Source organism: Notolepis coatsorum, assembly GCF_963971535.1.
Source record: "Notolepis coatsorum genome assembly, chromosome: 9".
Classification (NCBI taxonomy): domain Eukaryota; kingdom Metazoa; phylum Chordata; class Actinopteri; order Aulopiformes; family Paralepididae; genus Notolepis; species Notolepis coatsorum.
Genome location: NC_140173.1, coordinates 110,403,519 through 110,422,181, shown reverse-complemented (window position 1 = coordinate 110,422,181; position 18,663 = coordinate 110,403,519). Strand labels below are relative to the sequence as shown.

At 44.6% G+C, this 18,663-nt stretch overlaps 1 protein-coding gene across 1 annotated transcript in view; it reads right to left on the bottom strand.

Moving 5' to 3' along the window:
- Window positions 1-7,952: 7,952 nt before the first annotated feature.
- The window catches only part of LOC311234467 (uncharacterized protein), a 63,485-nt gene continuing 52,774 nt past the window's right edge, over window positions 7,953-18,663 (bottom strand). The window contains exons 7-8 of the mRNA XM_084321662.1: window positions 11,357-11,461; window positions 7,953-10,500 (exon numbers count right to left, since the gene is read on the bottom strand). Of these exons, the coding sequence (XP_084177788.1) occupies window positions 11,365-11,461 (97 nt within the window). The 3' untranslated portion in view covers window positions 7,953-10,500; window positions 11,357-11,364. The remainder of the gene's footprint in view (window positions 10,501-11,356; window positions 11,462-18,663) is intronic.

Here is an 18,663-nt window from a genome sequence, read left to right as displayed (position 1 = left end):
CAATGCGCCGGCGATCCTTGGACCACAGATGAAAGCAGGTGGACTCTTTGTGGGCCGGCTCTCTCCGGTCCACGGGGGAGAGATGTGGAGAGACCTCGTCTTGCAGAGCGTCTCCTCACCTTGTGTCCTCTCCAGGGGGGGGGGTTCCAACACACGGTAGTGTCGGGGGTCTTTATCCATAGAATAATCAAAGTATCCAAAGCATAATCCGTGCCTGGGAAGGCGGGCTGTCGTCGGTAGAATAATCCGGTATACAGGTCCACTCGCTCGTCGGCTCTGGGGCTCCTCGGGTGCAGCTTCACATAGGGTCAACCACCCTGGGTAAGCAGCCAGTTCTCTGCCCGAAACGATGGGGTACTGACTGCGGTAGTATTCTCACCGCACGAAGCACTATATATTAACAGACTATTATTAGCTTAATAGACTACGTCCAACTCGACGATATAGTGCCAAATATGACTATTCAAATATTAATATACACGATGTCTCAATACCGATGGTAGGCGAACTTGGCCTTACTCCCACACGTGGCATCGCGGGGAGGCTTTACGTCTGTGACTCTATTGGAGGGTAAGAAACTGGACTGAAAAGAAAGTCCTACTTTAGTAGCGCAGTATATATACGCACTATGAACAAATAGTCCCATTAGTGGTGCGGTAGCCAAATTCCTACGCGGAACTAGGACTTGTTCGTACATGTCGAGCGGTACGTTTGAACTGGGTCTGAGGGGTATGGCAGCCTGGCACCAAGGTCTCGACCAATAGTAGAATGGAGACTATTATGGGATGTTCAGTAGGCTAGAATGGATATTCAATGCATATTGTACAAGGAATATACAAGGGATATCAGGGAATATTAGAGAATATACAAATACAATTAAATATATATATATAAATAAATATATATATTCGGTTTAATCTGGCCCTTCACAACAGCTAGCGTTGACGCTGCCATTTTGGTTCTGGGCGATTTCAACAGCGCGCGTCTTAAAAAGGTGTTGCCGAATTTCTATCAGCATGTGACCTGTCCCACCAGAGGCGAGAACATATTAGACCATGTATACTCGCAATTTAAGAATGGGTACAAGTCACAGGCTCTTAGTCCATTCGGTAAGTCCGATCACGCCGCCATCTTTCTTTTGCCAAAGTATAAACAAAGTCTCAAGCGAACGCCAGTAGTATCACGAGAGGTTAAGCGTTGGACCGTGACGTCAGAGGAGACACTCCAAGCTGCGCTTGAATGCACAGACTGGAGTGTATTCCGTGATAACACAGCCAATATTAACGAATACACTGAAACGGTGCTTGACTTTGTCTGTACTCTGGTAGAAGAAACAATCCCCTCTACCACAATTAGAATATACCCAAATCAAAAGCCCTGGGTAGATAAATCCGTCCGTGAGGCTCTGAAAGTGCGCACATCAGCCTACAACACCGGGCTGGTGACAGGCAACATGGAAGAACACAAGACGGCAAGATACAACGTCAGGAGAGCAGTAATAGAGGCAAAACGGCGTTACAGGGATAAAGTTGGCTGACTCTAGAGGTATGTGGCAGGGCCTCAGAACAATGACAGACTACAAAGGCACCTCCCTCAAACTGAACAGTGACATCTCCTTAGCAAATTATCTCAATTCCTTCTATGCGAGGTTTGAGGCTGTGAATAACAACACCAGCCTACAAACCACGGCAATGGGGGGGGGGGGGGGGGGGGGGTCTGCTGATGGAGACTCAGTGTTCAGGGTAACAGAGCATGAGGTGAGGCGGACCTTTAAAAAAGTGAATATCAGGAAGGCAGCAGGACCGGACGGCATCCCCGGCCGCGTCCTAAAAGTCTGTGCCGACCAACTGGCCCCGGTATTCACTGACATCTTCAACCTGTCCTTGGAACAGGCTGTCATCCCCACCTGTCTGAAGAAGTCCACCATCATCCCTGTACCCAAAAAATCTACGCCCGCTTGCCTCAACAACTACCGCCCTGTAGCCCTCACCTCCATAGCCATGAAGTGCTTTGAGAAGCTAGTGAAGGGCTACATCTGTTCCTCCCTCCCCATCAACCTGGACCCCCTGCAATTTGCATATCGCCCCAACAGGTCCACGGAGGACGCCATAGCCCATGTGCTGCACACAGCAGCATCACACCTGGACAAGAGGCAGGGGAACTATGTGAGAATGCTGTTCATCGACTACAGCTCAGCATTCAATACCATAGTCCCCTCCAAACCCATAGCCAAGCTCAGGGACCTGGGCTTGAACTATGACCTCTGCCAGTGGGTCTTGGACTTCCTGACGGGCAGACCCCAGGTGGTAAGAGCAGGCAACTGCACCTCCTCATCCATCACGCTCAACATAGGGGCCCCCCAGGGCTGTGTTCTGAGCCCCCTCCTCTACTCCCTGTACACACATGACTGCGTGGCACAGCGGAACAACAACACAATCATCAAATTTGCTGATGACACAGTAGTGGTGGGCCTGATCTCTGCCAACGACGAGAGGGCCTACCTAGAAGAGGTAGAGAATCTATCACAGTGGTGTCAGGAGAACTGCCTCTCCCTGAACGTCAGCAAAACAAAAGAGATGATTGTGGACTTCAGGAGGTCTGGGGTCAAGGACTACAGCCCCCTCAGCATCGACGGGGCACCGGTTGAGAGAGTGAACAGTTTCAAGTACCTCGGAGCCCACATATCCGAGGACTTGACATGGACCACACACATTGACAGTGTTGTGAAGAAGGCACGACAACGCCTCTACTTCCTCAGGCGCCTAAGGAAGTTCCAAGTCAGTCAGAAGATCCTTAGGAACTTCTACTCATGTACAATAGAGAGCATCTTGACTGGCAACATCACCTCCTGGTTTGGGAATAGCACTGCACAAGACCGTAGCAGACTACAAAGAGTGACACGTTCAGCCGAACGCACAATTGGAGGGGGGCTTCCCACCCTCCAGAACATTTACAACAAACGGTGCAGGGGGAAGGCTAAGAGAATCATCAAGGACTCCAGCCACCCGAACAACTGCCTCTTTGAACTGCTGCGGTCAGGCAAGCGATACCGGAGTCTTAAGGCGAGCACAGAAAGACTCAGAAGAAGCTTCTATCCCCAGGCCATCAGGCTGCTAAACGAACAATAAACACTATGCAACAACCATCAAATGCACACAGCACACACACCCACACGCACACACTCACTTAAACAAACAACACACTGCAGCACCCACTCTCCACACTTTAGATCACACAAACACACTTTATATTTATTGATAAAGGATTTGCACTACAACTTGTACACCTACTGTAAATTGTACCTAAATTGCACCTCATCCCATTTCTGCCTTGCACTATATAGTATTGTATATTAGTACACTGCATAGTATATTGTATATTATATGGTAACTCAGTCTATTCTGCATCGAACATTGTACATATGTCTATACTGAACACTGTGACCTCATTTTTTTACTTCTAATTTACATGCTATGCTATGTTATTTTATTTCATACTTATCTTGTCTTGCACAGTCTGGAGCGTAACAGTAAGAAGCATTTTGTATAAAAGTATTCTGTACTTCTGTATGACAACTATTAAAGAAACTTGAACTTGAAACCCCTTTCATCCGCGTATGATTACGCATAACGTATACGATCATGTACAGTTGAATTTTTTAATATAGCGTGTCTAGGGAATAGACGGCAATCGATAATCTATATATGCGTTTAGGCCTATAGCTCACGTTCTAGGAATTACTGCAGAAAACGATAAAAACATACTTATATTCTAGAAGGTATTTTTGTATGAATATATGAATGAAAAAGTATAACGTTCCTACATCCTGAACGATAGATAATCAATGTTGAATGGGCCATAGTAATGTCAATTTAAGTTTCAAGTTTCTTTAATAGTTGTCATACAGAAGTACAGAATACTTTTATACAAAATGCTTCTTACTGTTACGCTCCAGAGACTGTGCTAGACAAGATAAGTATCAAATAACATAGTATAGCATGTAAATTAGAAGTAGAAAATTAGGTCACAGTGTTCAGTATAGACATATGTACAATGTTCGATGCAGAATAGACGTGTTAACTGAGTTACCATATAATATACAATACTATGCAGTGTACTAATATACAATACTATATAGTGCAAGGCAGAAATGGGATGAGGTACAATTTAGGTACAATTTACAGTAAGGTGTACGAGTTGTAGTGCAAATCCTTTATCAATAAATATAAATTGTGGGGAGTGGGTGCTACATTGTGTTTGTTTAAAGTGAGTGTGTGCGTGTGGATGTGTGTGCTATGTGCATTTGATGGTTGTTGTGTAGCGTTCATTGTTCGTTGAGCAGCCTGATGGCCTGGGGATAGAAGCTTCTTCTGAGTCTTTCTGTGCTCGCCTTGAGACTCCGGTATCGCTTGCCTGACCGCAGCAGTTCAAAGAGGCAGTTGTTCGGGTGACTGGAGTCCTTAATGATTCTCTTAGCCTTGCCCCTGCACCGCTTGTTGTAAATGTTTTGGAGGGTGGGGAGCCCCCCTCCAATTGTGCGTTCGGCTGAACGTGTCACTCTTTGTAGTCTGCTTCGGTCTTGTGCAGTGCTATTCCCAAACCAGGAGGTGATGTTGCCAGTCAGGATGCTCTCTATTGTACATGAGTAGAAGTTCTTAAGGATCTTCTGACTGACTTGGAACTTCCTTAGGCGCCTGAGGAAGTAGAGGCGTTGTCGTGCCTTCTTCACAACACTGTCAATGTGTGTGGTCCATGTCAAGTCCTCGGATATGTAGGCCCCGAGGTACTTAAAGCTGTTCACTCTCTCAACCGGTGCCCCGTCGATGCTGAGGGGGCTGTAGTCCTTGACCCCCGACCTCCTGAAGTCCACAATCATCTCCTTTGTTTTGCTGACGTTCAGGGAGAAGCTGTTTTCCTGGCACCATCCCGCCAGGACCTTGACCTCTTCCAGGTAGGCCCTCTCGTCGTTTGCAGAGATCAGGCCCACCACCACTGTGTCGTCAGCAAATTTGATGATTGTGTTGCTACTCCGCTGAGCCACACAGTCGTGTGTGTACAGGGAGTAGAGGAGGGGACTCAGAACACAGCCCTGGGGGGCCCCTATGTTGAGGGTGATGGATGAGGAGGTGCAGTTGCCTGCTCTCACCACCTGGGGTCTGCCCGTCAGGAAGTCCAAGACCCACTGGCAGAGGTCATAGTTCAAGCCCAGGTCCCTGAGCTTGGCTATGAGTTTGGAGGGGACTATGGTATTGAATGCCGAGCTGTAGTCGATGAATAGCATTCTCACATAGTTCCCCTTCCTCTTGTCCAGGTGTGATGCTGCTGTGTGCAGCACATGGGCTATGGCGTCCTCCGTGGACCTGTTGGGGCGGTATGCAAATTGCAGGGGGTCCATGTTGATGGGGAGGGAGGAGCAGATGTAGCCCTTTACTAGCTTCTCAAAGCACTTCATGGCTATGGAGGTGAGAGCTACAGGGCGGTAGTCGTTGAGGCAAGCAGGCTTGGATTTTTTTGGGTACAGGGATAATAGTGGACTTCTTCAGGCAGGTGGGGATGACAGCCTGTTCTAAGGACAGGTTAAATATGTCAGTGAATACCGGGGCCAGTTGGTCGGCACAGACTTTTAGGACGCGGCCGGGGATGCCGTCCGGTCCTGCTGCCTTCCTGATATTCACTTTTTTAAAGGTCCGCCTCACCTCATGCTCTGTTACCCTGAACACTGAGTCTCCATCAGCAGCAGACCCCCCCCCCCCCCCCCCCCCCCCCATTGCCGTGGCTTGTGGGCTGGTGTTGTTATTACCAGCATCAAACCTCGTGTTGTGAAGGATCAGATTAAACCGAATATGTATATTTATTTATATATATATATTTAATTGTATTTGTATATCGTTTGATATCCCCTGTATATTCCTTGTACAATATGCATTGAATATCCCTTTAGTCTACTAAACAGCCCATAATAGTTTCATTCTACCATTGGACGAGAACCTGGCGCCAGGTTGCCATACCCCTAGGTCCAAGTTCAATCGTGCCGCCTAACATGTCGAGGCAAGCCCCGGTTCCGCGCAGGAATATGTCGGGCGAAATACGAATGGTACTATTTGTTCATAGCGCATATATATATGGCGCAAGTAAAGTAGAACTTTCTTTTAGTCCAGTTCTTTACCCTCCAACAGAGTGACAGACGCAAAGCCTCCCCACGACGCACGTGCAGTGTAGTAAGGCCTACTTGGCCCAGAATAGGCATTGAGATATCGTGTAGATTAATAGTTGAATAGTCATAGTTTGGCACTATACCGTCGAGTTGGACGTATTCTATTAAGCTAATAATAGTCTATTTATGTATGGTGCATCGTTCGGTTAGAGTTCTAAAGTTATCAGTACCCCCATCGTTCCTGACGTTATCTGGACGCTTAACCAGGCTGGTCAGACCCCTAGTGGTGATTGCATCCGAGGAGCTCCGGGCCAAGAGCGACTGGACCTGTATATTGGATTACTCTACCCGGACGACGGCGAGCCTTCCACGGCTTGGATTATGCTTTGTGTGCTTTGATTATTCCATGGATAAAGGCCAACACTGCGGAGTGTTGGAATTACCCCCCGGAGAGGACTCCAGGTGAGACGGCGCTCTACACGTGAGGTCGCCTCACGTCTCTCCGTTGTGGACCGGCAGATACCGTCCACAGAGGGTCCAGCTGTATTCGTCTGCGGCCCGAGGTTCTGTGGGCACCGTGTCCAAGACTTTGGATTCTCCCAAGACACCGTCGGCCAGATGGGATACCGCCAGCGGCTTCTCTAACCCCCCCCCTCCTACTGTCTTACAACCAGCGGGACCCCCCCCCCCTTAGTGTATCCAGCTATAATCATTTAAGTACCATCGCTATCGTTTCCTAAATATTCCAGGTTGTATACTTACTCCCTGCGTAACCAGAGATTGGACATTCAATGTTGATTTACCTACGAATACTCATTTGCCATAAAAGTGCATATTTCATATTTCAAATCATAAATGTAATTAAGTGATCGTTGTATACACCCTTTGCTGTATTAAACCTTCGATTTGGTACATTTGTGTGGATTCGTTTCATCAGGTGGGAAAGTGTTCATCATACTTATATCTTGTACTGGGTGGCCAGAAGTTAAAGTACATGAGGTAGTGGTATTAAATATCATATCTAACAATACAGTCAGGGAATTGTACCCCTCAGTTACACCTCGCATAGAAGGTATTGAGGTCATTTGCTAAGGAGATGTCACTGTTCAGTTTGAGGGAGGTGCCTTTGTAGTCTGTCATCGTTTTGAGCCCCTGCCACATAGCTCTGGAGTCAGCCTGTTCAAACTGGAGTTAAATTTTATCCCTGTAGCGCCATTTTGCCTCTATTACTGTCCTCCTTACGTTGTATCGCGCCACCTTGTGGTCATTCATGTTGCCTGCCACCAGGCCGTCGTTGTATGCTTTGGTGCGCGCTTTCAGAGCTTCACGGACGGATTTGTCTACCCAGGGTTTTTGATTTGGGTAAACTTTAATTGTGGTAGTGGGGATTGTTTCTTCCACCAAAGTACGAACAAAGTCCAGCACTGTCTCCGTGTAGACATTAATTAGCAATACAATTTAAAAAGTTATAGCCCTGCAAAGAAGGTGAACATCTCCATAGGCTTAGAGTGGTGGCAGACTGGCTATATTGATGGATATAAGTCATGGCAGGGAATGTGTTAAGGGGGAGTGAGTTTAACTTGCAGTACCGCTACTTGCCACAGTCACTTCACAACGCTTGAAGTCCATCGTGACTTTGCCTCGTGGTACCATCTGTGATCTGTTACATATCTAGTAGATAACATAATATAAATATAATATAAAATATAATATAAATGCTATATAAATATTGAATCAAGGATTATGCCTTCATGGAGGAAAAAACACAGATATAAATACAATTGTATTTTGATAAAATTTTATTTTGAAAAATAACTTTGAATAACAATGCAATATGCACATTAAAATATACAATACATGTACAGATACCAGCATCTTACGTCATACAGTAAACACCCATACTGAAAACCCCCAAATATCTTACATTAAAAAACAAAAAAAATCTTATAGAGGCCTTGCACAAAATGTTTATTGTATGCATGGATGTTAGTTCTCTTTCTTCCAACATGGCTGTCTGTAACCATACAGTAGATAACCACTTTGGGAAAAAAGGCCTAATTTCTGTGCAGTGATAGAGTAGGCAAAACAATAGTATTGTTCCCCTGTTGCTCATTTATAAGTTCCAGTAATAAGGATCATTCATTGATTCATTACATTTCTGTTGATATATTTCTCATAAATCACATGATATGTTACAGGCAGCCATGTTGGAAGACCGAACACTTCACAAACGTTCCACGCACCAAGGCCTCTATTGCCTCTAAATACTCAACATATTGTGTATCATTTCTACATTGATTGGAGTATTAAGAGGTAAGAGGAATACAGTATAGTACAGGGTGCATATGTAAGTACATTGTTATTATTACTTAGGGGCATATTATAACATGTTACAGAGTATGGCATGGTATTGTTCTATTCTCACAATACCATCATGATATAGGTAAAGTATTTACCAACTTGAATTGCTTTTAGTGTTTTCTCCTCTTTTCTATTGTGGGGTGACTGGTGTGAACTAAGCGCTTCCTAAACCCAGCAATGATAAAAGCAGCTGCTGTTCATACACTTGAGATGAAGAATCATAGGAAGCCTGTTTTAAAATGTCCCCAAAGCAACAGTTGTGATTGGAGTGAAGAAAAGAGGGCTGGGTTTGAGATAGGGCCAATTGTAAAGTCAATATAAATTACTAGGAGTGTGAGTTTGATACATCTCCCAAATGTATTCTACCGTCTTTAACTGCACTCCAATTTGCCATCTTTAGATCATTCGATTTGAGAACACGGTTCACGGTAACATAAAACAAGTTGTTATATACAATGCTTTTTCGTCTAAAGGATACAATTAGTTTCCACTGTTGTGAAAGGCTCCTATAGGCTTGAACTGCAACTCTTTGGATGTTAAATCTTATTTTTTAACAAGAGGACCTCGTGTAGAAAAGGGCCTTTTAATTTGACGAGAGTCGTCCTGTTTCTTGTTCTATTATAGGCATCCAACCTCAGATTTCCACCTCACCATAACTCATGATCTCTGGATCTTCTCTGCAATGGGACAATAAAACCTCACTGACATAACAGATCATGCTTAATCACAGTTAACCTGTCAAGCGTAACCTTCTCTCCGCATGCAAAGTGCCTCTCCGCAGCATGTGTGCTACACAGACGGTCGTGAAATATACCTCGTAGTGATGTCAAATGATCCATGATGTTTCTCAGGCTTTTCTTAGCATTAGTGCTCATGAGTATAACATTTAACAAAACAACACACAAAAACTATGTAAGGCCATATATCTAGGGGTTGATTGATGGAACAGCCTTCCATATGTGGAGGGAGAAATGATAAATGACTGAAGCATCCCAAATGTTACATAACGTTAGGACGGCGGTCCTCGAAGGTGCAGTGGGTTTGCAGTGGTAACGTTATCTCCAAGTCATAACTCTACATAATGCATTACCCATAGACGTAGGAATTCACAGGGGATACCTCCTATTCTGTACATGCACTCTAAGTGGGCTTGAGTTAAAAAATATTGTATAAAAATGTTTAAGAAAACACACGCACACTATACACTGCAGTATATATAGTACACACTATACACACTAACAAGATGATACAAAATTTAAAAAAAGATTAATTATAAAACGGTACAAGTCACATTCGTTGTAGGGGAAGTGTTTTTATCTACATGTCAACACCAGCATTCTCACTGTAGCGGAAGTCTTTACTATTGTTAAGTAGTGTCAAATTAAATAAATGCTCAAATGCAGCAGACCTTATCAGCCCTGTTTTTAGTTTTTACAGATGAATGAATATTACCATTTAGACAAAAGCTCTATATTTAATAACGGCTACCATGTGAAATTGTTTATTTTTTAATCTCATTGATTTTATTATTTCACTATGTAGTAGCCTTGTCATCCCTTTGAGGGAGTGAATGCATATCAGTATCAAAAAAAAAAAAAAAGCAACAACATTAACAGTATCAGATAGATGAATTCACATAATTGGCATGTAAGGATAAGGATAAGGATATCTTTTATTAATCCCTCACAGGGAAATTCCAGTGACCTATACACATACAGCTCACGTGTAATGAGCATCTCATGTGTAAATACACCGATATTCCCTTACATGCAATGACGCCGTCCCTTATTATAAAGCATTCGGTCAGTCGTCCATTTCAGTCGTTATTTTCCTCTTCATCCCTTCTTCTCTTCCCTTCTACGATCCATCACGCCTCCGTCCGTTCACGTCTTTGTTTTTCCAAATCCTGAATATCTGTGCAACTTCACCATGTCCTCCTCTTCAGGGGGAAGCTCTTCTCCCACACAAGGCCATCTGGATCATATCTGTGTGGAAAACAAAGGCGCTCAGTGTGGGGCAGCGTCTCGAGCAAACTGCTGTCTCTTCACCTTCATGAAGAACTCCTCAAGATACACGGACTGTAAATCACATACTTGCAGGCAGCAGGGACACGCTCTCTGTGTTGAACTTTGCCTCTGTGCGTGTGTGTGTGTCATGCTCTGAGTCGTACACAAACACCAGGTTTTCATCTCCAGTTAGAGGTGAATGACATTGTAAAAACACCACATTTAACCCTTTCGGTTAAAAAAATATAAATGTTTTATGTTTTCCCTGAATTCCTAGAACACCAGAGGTTACAACAAACTCAATGTGTGAGATTGTATGTCTGAAAGGGATGAAGTGCAGTGAATCTAACAAATGTTGATGATGTTCAGACGCTTGAGAGGGGATTTCGCAGATCACACAATTTATGGTATGAATATATCCATCCAATCTTTGACAAAGAGATATCCCTTGTGAATCATGGTAGTTTGATGGTAATTTCAGTTTTACCATGTTACCGGCCATTGTATAAATAACTTACCATGGTAAAAGTTATGCATCACCATGTTGCCACTTTTGTACTTAAATAATACCATGGTACTGTATATATAATAATATATATAATCCAATGTAAACCATTATACCAATGGTAATATCATGGGGTATTCCCATCATATTCCGGTCAATACCATCATCGTAGTGACCAAAATATGATGGAAATACAGTACCATGACATTTTTCTTTTTTGGAATACCATGATACTTTTTCACAAGGGATAGTTCTGACACATACCGTACATTTAAAATATAGATCAGGAAGCCATTCTGGATTTCACACCATAACCATAACATGCTCTACCTGTTTGGTTATTGAAGCCATGGGAGGTCCAGCTTGCTCTGTTGGCCCAGGGCGATCATGGAGTTCCTGTTTCTCCTGGGAAGTTCTACTGGTCCCAAATCAGGCCTGGGAGAAAAAAGAAAAGAAAAAAGGTTTTACTATGCCTTCTTTAACCAAGAATTAAGGTGCCAATTAAAGCATATTTAATGAAATATTGCTTCATTTGCATACTTTAGTGACAATTATCAGGTTATTCAAAAACAAGCATGTAATTCATAATAAGCTGCAACCCTCCATTGTGCAGGTGTTCCCAAAGTAGCATTGAGCTTAATAGGATTGTAAGAGCATCTCTACAGCGGAACTCTGCTGAGTTCAATGATGCCTATGTGATTGAAGCCCACAAGTCCCTAGACAAGTGGTTAATGAGTTATGCAAGGGGGCGGGGCTAACTTACAGGGGGTGGGCTAACCTACACTAAAAAAACTACCCTTTCAGTCCAATGACACCTGTGTGAGTATGTGCATGTGTGCACGTAGAAGCAGTTGTCTGTACCTGCACCTTTAAAACCATTGAGTGTATTGTCATTGAATGTCCTGGGTCACCATGGTTACTAACAGTGATTAGCTGCACCTGCCCCCAGACACACTATAGAAATCACAGAAAGATAGCAAAATCACATGTCAAATAAACATGAATGATGCAAAAGCGAAACATGGTATTGCTTAAAAAAGTTTCCCACAAAAAATCGAATAATTCCCATACTGTGCACTGAAACCTTCCACAAAGTAATAGCACTCCATTCCTGATGAAGCAGCTCTATTTATTCACCTCGCCGCCATTTTTCTTCTTCGTAGATCGCTATGAATATGTTTCACTGATGACAATTCACTTCCATGTATTTCAAAACACGAAAACTACAGAGGTGAAAAACTATCGGGAGTCAGGTAATCATGAGCTTGTAATTTCGATAGTGTATTCTGCCTGTTTTGATTTCAGTTCTAGAAGTGGATTAGCATTTTTATAGCTACTGTAGGTTTTAACATTGAAGTAAACAGACACTTCCTCATCCACAGCGTTACCTCATGTTGCATCAAACTTGACCAATATGGCGAAAAAGTGAATAAGGCAAATTCACTAGTAAAAACGGTTTATCCTCTCGGGCGCACATCGCGACACTTTGCGCTCGTCTACCGGGTCGGGCTGCATTTTTCGAGGATCATCCAATGCACCATTCAAAAGTTGAATTTGCTGCCTTTCGATCGCCACCACACTCAACCAATTGTGTGCTTTGGGTCTCGTGTTACATGACGATATAATCTGGCGAACGTCATTTGACAGGCCGCTCCATCAAATTACCACTTCCGGTTCTGAACAGTCTAGAACAGACAAATCACCGCTGATGGCAAAAATTATTGATCACCATTGTAGCCAACGAGCGTCCGCTCTGAAAGAGACTGCAGCCGAGCGGGTGAGAGTGGAGGAAGGTGGTGAAAGTTGACGTAGAAATTCGTTGTTGCGACTCAAGAGGACGGCCATCTTGGATAATCATACACACTTTTCTCAAGCACACATTTTTTTATGGATTTTTATCAAATTTGGACCTGTACTACATAAGTTCTGGCTATGGAACCGCATACCTCTAAATCTGGAACTTAAAAACAGGAATCTGGCAACCACTAATCACTCAAATTGATTCTTCTTTTTTGCTTTAGAAACTTCAAAATGTTACCTTTCAAGAGACCAGGCTCATGCATGTGCTATAAGTATAAAGTATAAAGCTATAGCTTTGTAAAAAAAATAGTATGCAGTCGCCAAAAACTAAAACGGACCCATTTTGGGGGTGATGCAAGGTTTTTATACTAGATACTAGCTGATTGGTTGCCTGAGGAGAGAGAGCATATTAGGAGAGAGAGTGTATGAGAGAGAGTCTATGAGGAGAGAGAATGTATGAGGAGAGAGAGCATATGAGGAGAGAGAACATATGAGGAGAGAGAGTGTATGAGGAGAGAGAGTGTATGAGGAGAGAGAGCATATGAGGAGAGTGTATAAGGAGAGAGAACGTATGAGGAGAGAGAATGTATGAGGAGAGAGAGCGTATGAGGAGAGAGAGCGTATGAGAAGAGAGACAAGGGCACTTCTGTCGTCATTGCCACTTTCCAGACGCCTCCATCCCTTTTCGGCCCAACAATGTACACACAAACCCTTTTTTTTTTTTGTGAATCGAATTTCAGGAGTGCATTTGGAGAGGGGTGTCCCGTTTTGATAAATCCTGCATAGCAGCCATATCTCACCAGGACCTCTTGTTAAAACCCATGCAGCAATTCTCCCACTCCTCCAGGCATACCGCATTCTGACACTACCCCTCTGCTATCCGTCTGGGCCGGTGCCAAGCCCCCCCATGAGGAGGAGTGCCCCCACTCAGGCTCGTAGAATAGGTTGAAGGGCCAGAGAAAGAACTCAGGCTCACAACTCCCACAGGATTCCTATGTTCTACAACCTCTCAAACAAAGGAATACAGCGATTCATCGCCCAACGCGCCTCACGTGCAAAACTGGAGGGAATACTTATATAACGCACAAGGAATCTGTCACAATGTGGTTCTCGTCCATGTGTCACCCAAGCTGTCGACGCTTCTCACCCCAAAGTGACCCAGAGCTCTTGTTTTTTCTCCCTCTTTGCTTCAGTCAACACTGTTTTGAATTCGGACATTCTTCCCCCGTTCGAGACAAATCTGAGCTTTGTCTAACAGGCGACGGAGGCGAGTACGGTTCCTTTTTTCGCTGGTTCTTGAGCTTGTGCCATTCCAGCCCAACGGTGCCAGTCGCCAGTTACCACCTCAAAGAAAGCAGAGCCAATGCTTTCCTGTTGAAGGACGTCGACCTTAGCTAGTAGAGGTCATGGGAGGGAGTTGAAGTTTCCAGTGTTTGGATTCAGATAATTACACTTCATATGTGACCCAGTCATGGGGCGCAAACGCACTGTATATTCTTTCCCAAGGTGTACACCTGTTTTGATGTGTTTTGACACAGAAGAATGTGTCAGATTCTTCTGTGTTGTTCTGACATTTTGAGGGGAGTTACCAAGAATAACTGCAGGGGTTTGTGTGGTAAAGTCTCTGTTCAAGTTCAAGTTCAAGTTCTTTAATAGTTGTCATACAGAAGTACAGAATACTTTCATACAAAATGCTTCTTACTGTTACGCTCCAGAGACTGTGCTAGACAAGATAGTATCAAATAACATAATAACATAATATAGCATGAATTTAGAAGAAGAAAATGAGGTCACAGTGTTCGGTATAGACATATGTACAATGTTCTGAGTTACCATATAATATACAATACACAATACTATGCAGTGTACTAATGTACAGTACTATCTAGTGCAAAGCAGAAATGGGATGAGGTACAATTTTAGGTACAATTTACAGTAAGGTGTACGAGTTGTAGTGCAATCCTTCATCCATAAATATAAAGTGTGGGGAGTGGGTGCTACAGTGTGTTTGTTTAAAGTGGGTGTGTGCTATAAGTGTGTGGAGTGGGTGCTACAGTGTGTTTGTTTAAAGTGAGTGTGTGCGTGTGGATGTGTGTGCTATGTGCGTTTGGTGGTTGTTGTTGTGTAGTGTTCATTCATTGTTCGTTTAGCAGCCTGATGGCCTGGGGATAGAAGCTTCTTCTGAGTCTTTCTGTGCTCGCCTTGAGACTCCTGTATCGCTTGCCTGACCGCAGCAGTTCAAAGAGGCAGTTGTTCGGGTGACTGGAGTCTTTAATGATTCTCTTAGCCTTGCCCTTGCAACGCTTGTAGTAAATGTTCTGGAGGGTGGGGAGCCCCCCTCCAATTGTGCGTTCGGCTGAACGTGTCACTCTTTGTAGTCTGCTTTGGTCTTGTGCAGTGCTATTCCCAAACCAGGAGGTGATGTTGCCGGTCAAGATGCTCTCTATTGTACATGAGTAGAAGTTCTTAAGGATCTTCTGGCTGACTTGGAACTTCCTTAGGCGCCTGAGGAAGTAGAGGCGTTGTCGTGCCTTCTTCACAACACTGTTAATGTGTGTGGTCCATGTCAAGTCCTCGGATATGTAGGCTCCGAGGTACTTAAAGCTGTTGACTCTCTCAACCGGTGCCCCGTCGATGCTGAGGGGGCTGTAGTCCTTGACCCCCGACCTCCTGAAGTCCACAATCATCTCCTTTGTTTTGCTGACGTTCAGGGAGAGGCTGTTTTCCTGGCACCATCCCGCCAGGACCTTGACCTCTTCCAGGTAGGCCCTCTCGTCGTTGGCAGAGATCAGGCCCACCACCACTGTGTCGTCAGCAAATTTGACGATTGTATTGCTACTCCGCTGAGCCACACAGTCGTGTGTGTACAGGGAGTAGAGGAGGGGACTCAGAACACAGCCCTGGGGGGCCCCTATGTTGAGGGTGATGGATGAGGAGGTGCAGTTGCCTGCTCTCACCACCTGGGGTCTGCCAGTCAGGAAGTCCAAGACCCACTGGCAGAGGTCATAGCCCAAGCCCAGGTCCCTGAGCTTGGCTATGAGTATGGAGGGGACTATGGTATTGAATGCCGAGCTGTAGTCGATGAATAGCATTCTCACATAGTTCCCCTGCCTCTTGTCCAGGTGTGATGCTGCTGTGTGTAGCACATGGGATATGGCGTCCTCCGTGGACCTGTTGGGGCGGTATGCAAATTGCAGGGGGTCCATGTTGATGGGGAGGGAGGAGCAGATGTAGCCCTTTACTAGCTTCTCGAAGCACTTCATGGCTATGGAGGTGAGAGCTACAGGGCGGTAGTCGTTGAGGCAAGCAGGCTTGGATTTTTTGGGTACAGGGATAATAGTGGACTTCTTCAGGCAGGTGGGGATGACAGCCTGTTCTAAGGACAGGTTAAATATGTCAGTGAATACTGGGGCCAGTTGGTCGGCACAGACTTTTAGGACGCGGCCGGGGATGCCGTCTGGACCTGCTGCCTTCCTGATATTCACTTTTTTAAAGGTCCGCCTCACCTCATGCTCTGTTACCCTGAACACTGCGCCTCCATCAGCAGCCGACCCCCCCCCCCCCCCATTGCCGAGGCTTGTGAGCTGGTGTTGTTATTACCAGCATCAAACCTTGCATAGAAGGTATTGAGGTCATTTGCTAATGAGATGTCACTGTTCAGTTTGAGGGAGGCGCCTTTGTAGTCTGTCATCGTTTTGAGCCCCTGCCACATAGCTCTAGAGTCAGCTTGTTCAAACTGGAGTTCAATTTTATCCCTGTAGCGTCGTTTGGCCTCTGACACAGTCCTCCTTACGTTGTATCGCGCCACCTTGTGGTCATTCATGTTGCCTGCCTCTAGGCCGTCGTTGTATGCTTTGGTGCGCTCTCTCAGAGCTTCACGGACGGATTTGTCTACCCAGGGTTTTTGATTTGGGTAAACTTTCATTTTGGTAGTGGGGATTGTTTCTTTCACCCTAGTACAAACATAGTCCAGCACTGTCTCCGTGTAGGCATTAATGTTATCTGTGTCGCGGAACACATTCCAGTCTGTGTTGTGAAACACTGACCGGATCGTATCCTCTGACGTCACATCCCATTTCTGCACCTCTCGCGAGACTACAGGAGTACTTTTAATTCTCTGTCTGTACTTCGGTGAAAGAAAAATTGATGCGTGATCTGACTTACCGAAGCCACTATCAGAATGAGCCTTGTAGCCACCTTTAAATTGCGTGTAACAGTGATCTAGGATGTTACCGCCTCTGGTGTTGCAAGTCACATGCTGATAGAAGTCGGGCAATACCTTTCTCAGATTGGCGCTATTAAAATCTCCCAGAACTAAAATGGCGGCGTTAACATTCGCCTCTTGGATTCTATTTACCTCGTCGTGTAGTCTGGAGAGTGCAACCTTGTTGCTGGCTTGCGGTGGAATATACACTCCGACCAGGACGATCGCCGTTAACTCCCTCGGGAGGAAGAAAGGACGACACTTGATGGTTATATATTCCAGTTCTGGGGAGCAGTGGTTGGATAATTCCTTCACGTTAGTTGGGTCACTCCAATTTTTGTTCAACATGAAGGCAATACCTCCTCCACGTTGTTTACCGGATTCTGCTGTTCTATCCTTGCGGTGAATGAAGAAATGATCGGCCGGTTGGATGGCGTGGTCTGGGACTTCTGGCGCCAGCCACGTCTCGATGAAGCAGAGAACGTTACAGTCCCTAACGTCTCTCTGTGTTGATATTAAAGTGCTAAAAAGGTGCTTGAAAAGATGTTGTATGAGGTCATGGACATCAGTTAGTTTTACTGGCTAGATGGATAATTCTTACAGTTTTTGTATAACAATTTTTCCCGCTCTATGTGCTGGAGGTATCTGTTGAATGAATTAACAATATCTCATATGTTGCCAGTAGAGAGTTTTATAGAGAAATTACACGTCTGAACAAACTGCCAGGGACACGTACCAGTTAGTCATATTTCTGGGGAAAGAAACAGTAGTTTTAAGGAAGGGCTTGAGGTAATAAAGAAGTAATAGGTAATTCATCCAAAAGGTGATGACATTATGGTTATGAAGTTCAATAACCGACATGTTCCAACATCAAGGATTTCTGAAATTGTAATATAACAACAACAAAAAAGACATAGACTTGTTTCTATCTATCTATTTATTTATTTTTACCGGTGTATCACATACTTGTATGATCAGAAAGATTCACATTTGTGTTTCCTTTGGTGGAGGTGGATGGGGGCTGGTCACCATGACGTACGTATGTGTGCCTGCCTGCCTGCCTGCCTGCCTGCCTGCCTGCCTGCCTGCCTGCCTGCCTGCCTGCCTGCCTGCCTGCCTGCCTGCCTGTCTGTCTGTGTGTGTGTGTGTGTGTGTGTGTGTGTCTGTCTGTCTGTCTGTCTGTCTGTCTGTCTGTCTGTCTGTCTGTCTGTCTGTCTGTCTGTCTGTCTGTCTGTCTGTCTGTCTGTCTGTCTGTCTGTCTGTCTGTCTGTCTGTGTGTGTGTGTGTGTGTGTGTGTGTGTGTGTGTGTGTGTGTGTGTGTGTGTGTGTGTGTATTGGAGCAGTCTACTCTTTAGTCCAGTTTTTTTATATTTTTTTCAAATAGAACACTATATACACACAGAAAAAGAGGAAAGGGTAGTAGCAGAGTATGAGCCAGTGAACCCATGCAGAGACAGAGTGCATTTTATAGGACAAGCACTTCTAATATATATACCATAAATTATACATTATGAAACTCAAGGTTTTTATATATAGATCAGCGGGCACATTAGACCAGGACATTAGATAGATCATTAATGTAGGTACTTGTACCTTGTACGCCTCATTTCAATGGACATAGTTCCTTTGAAGA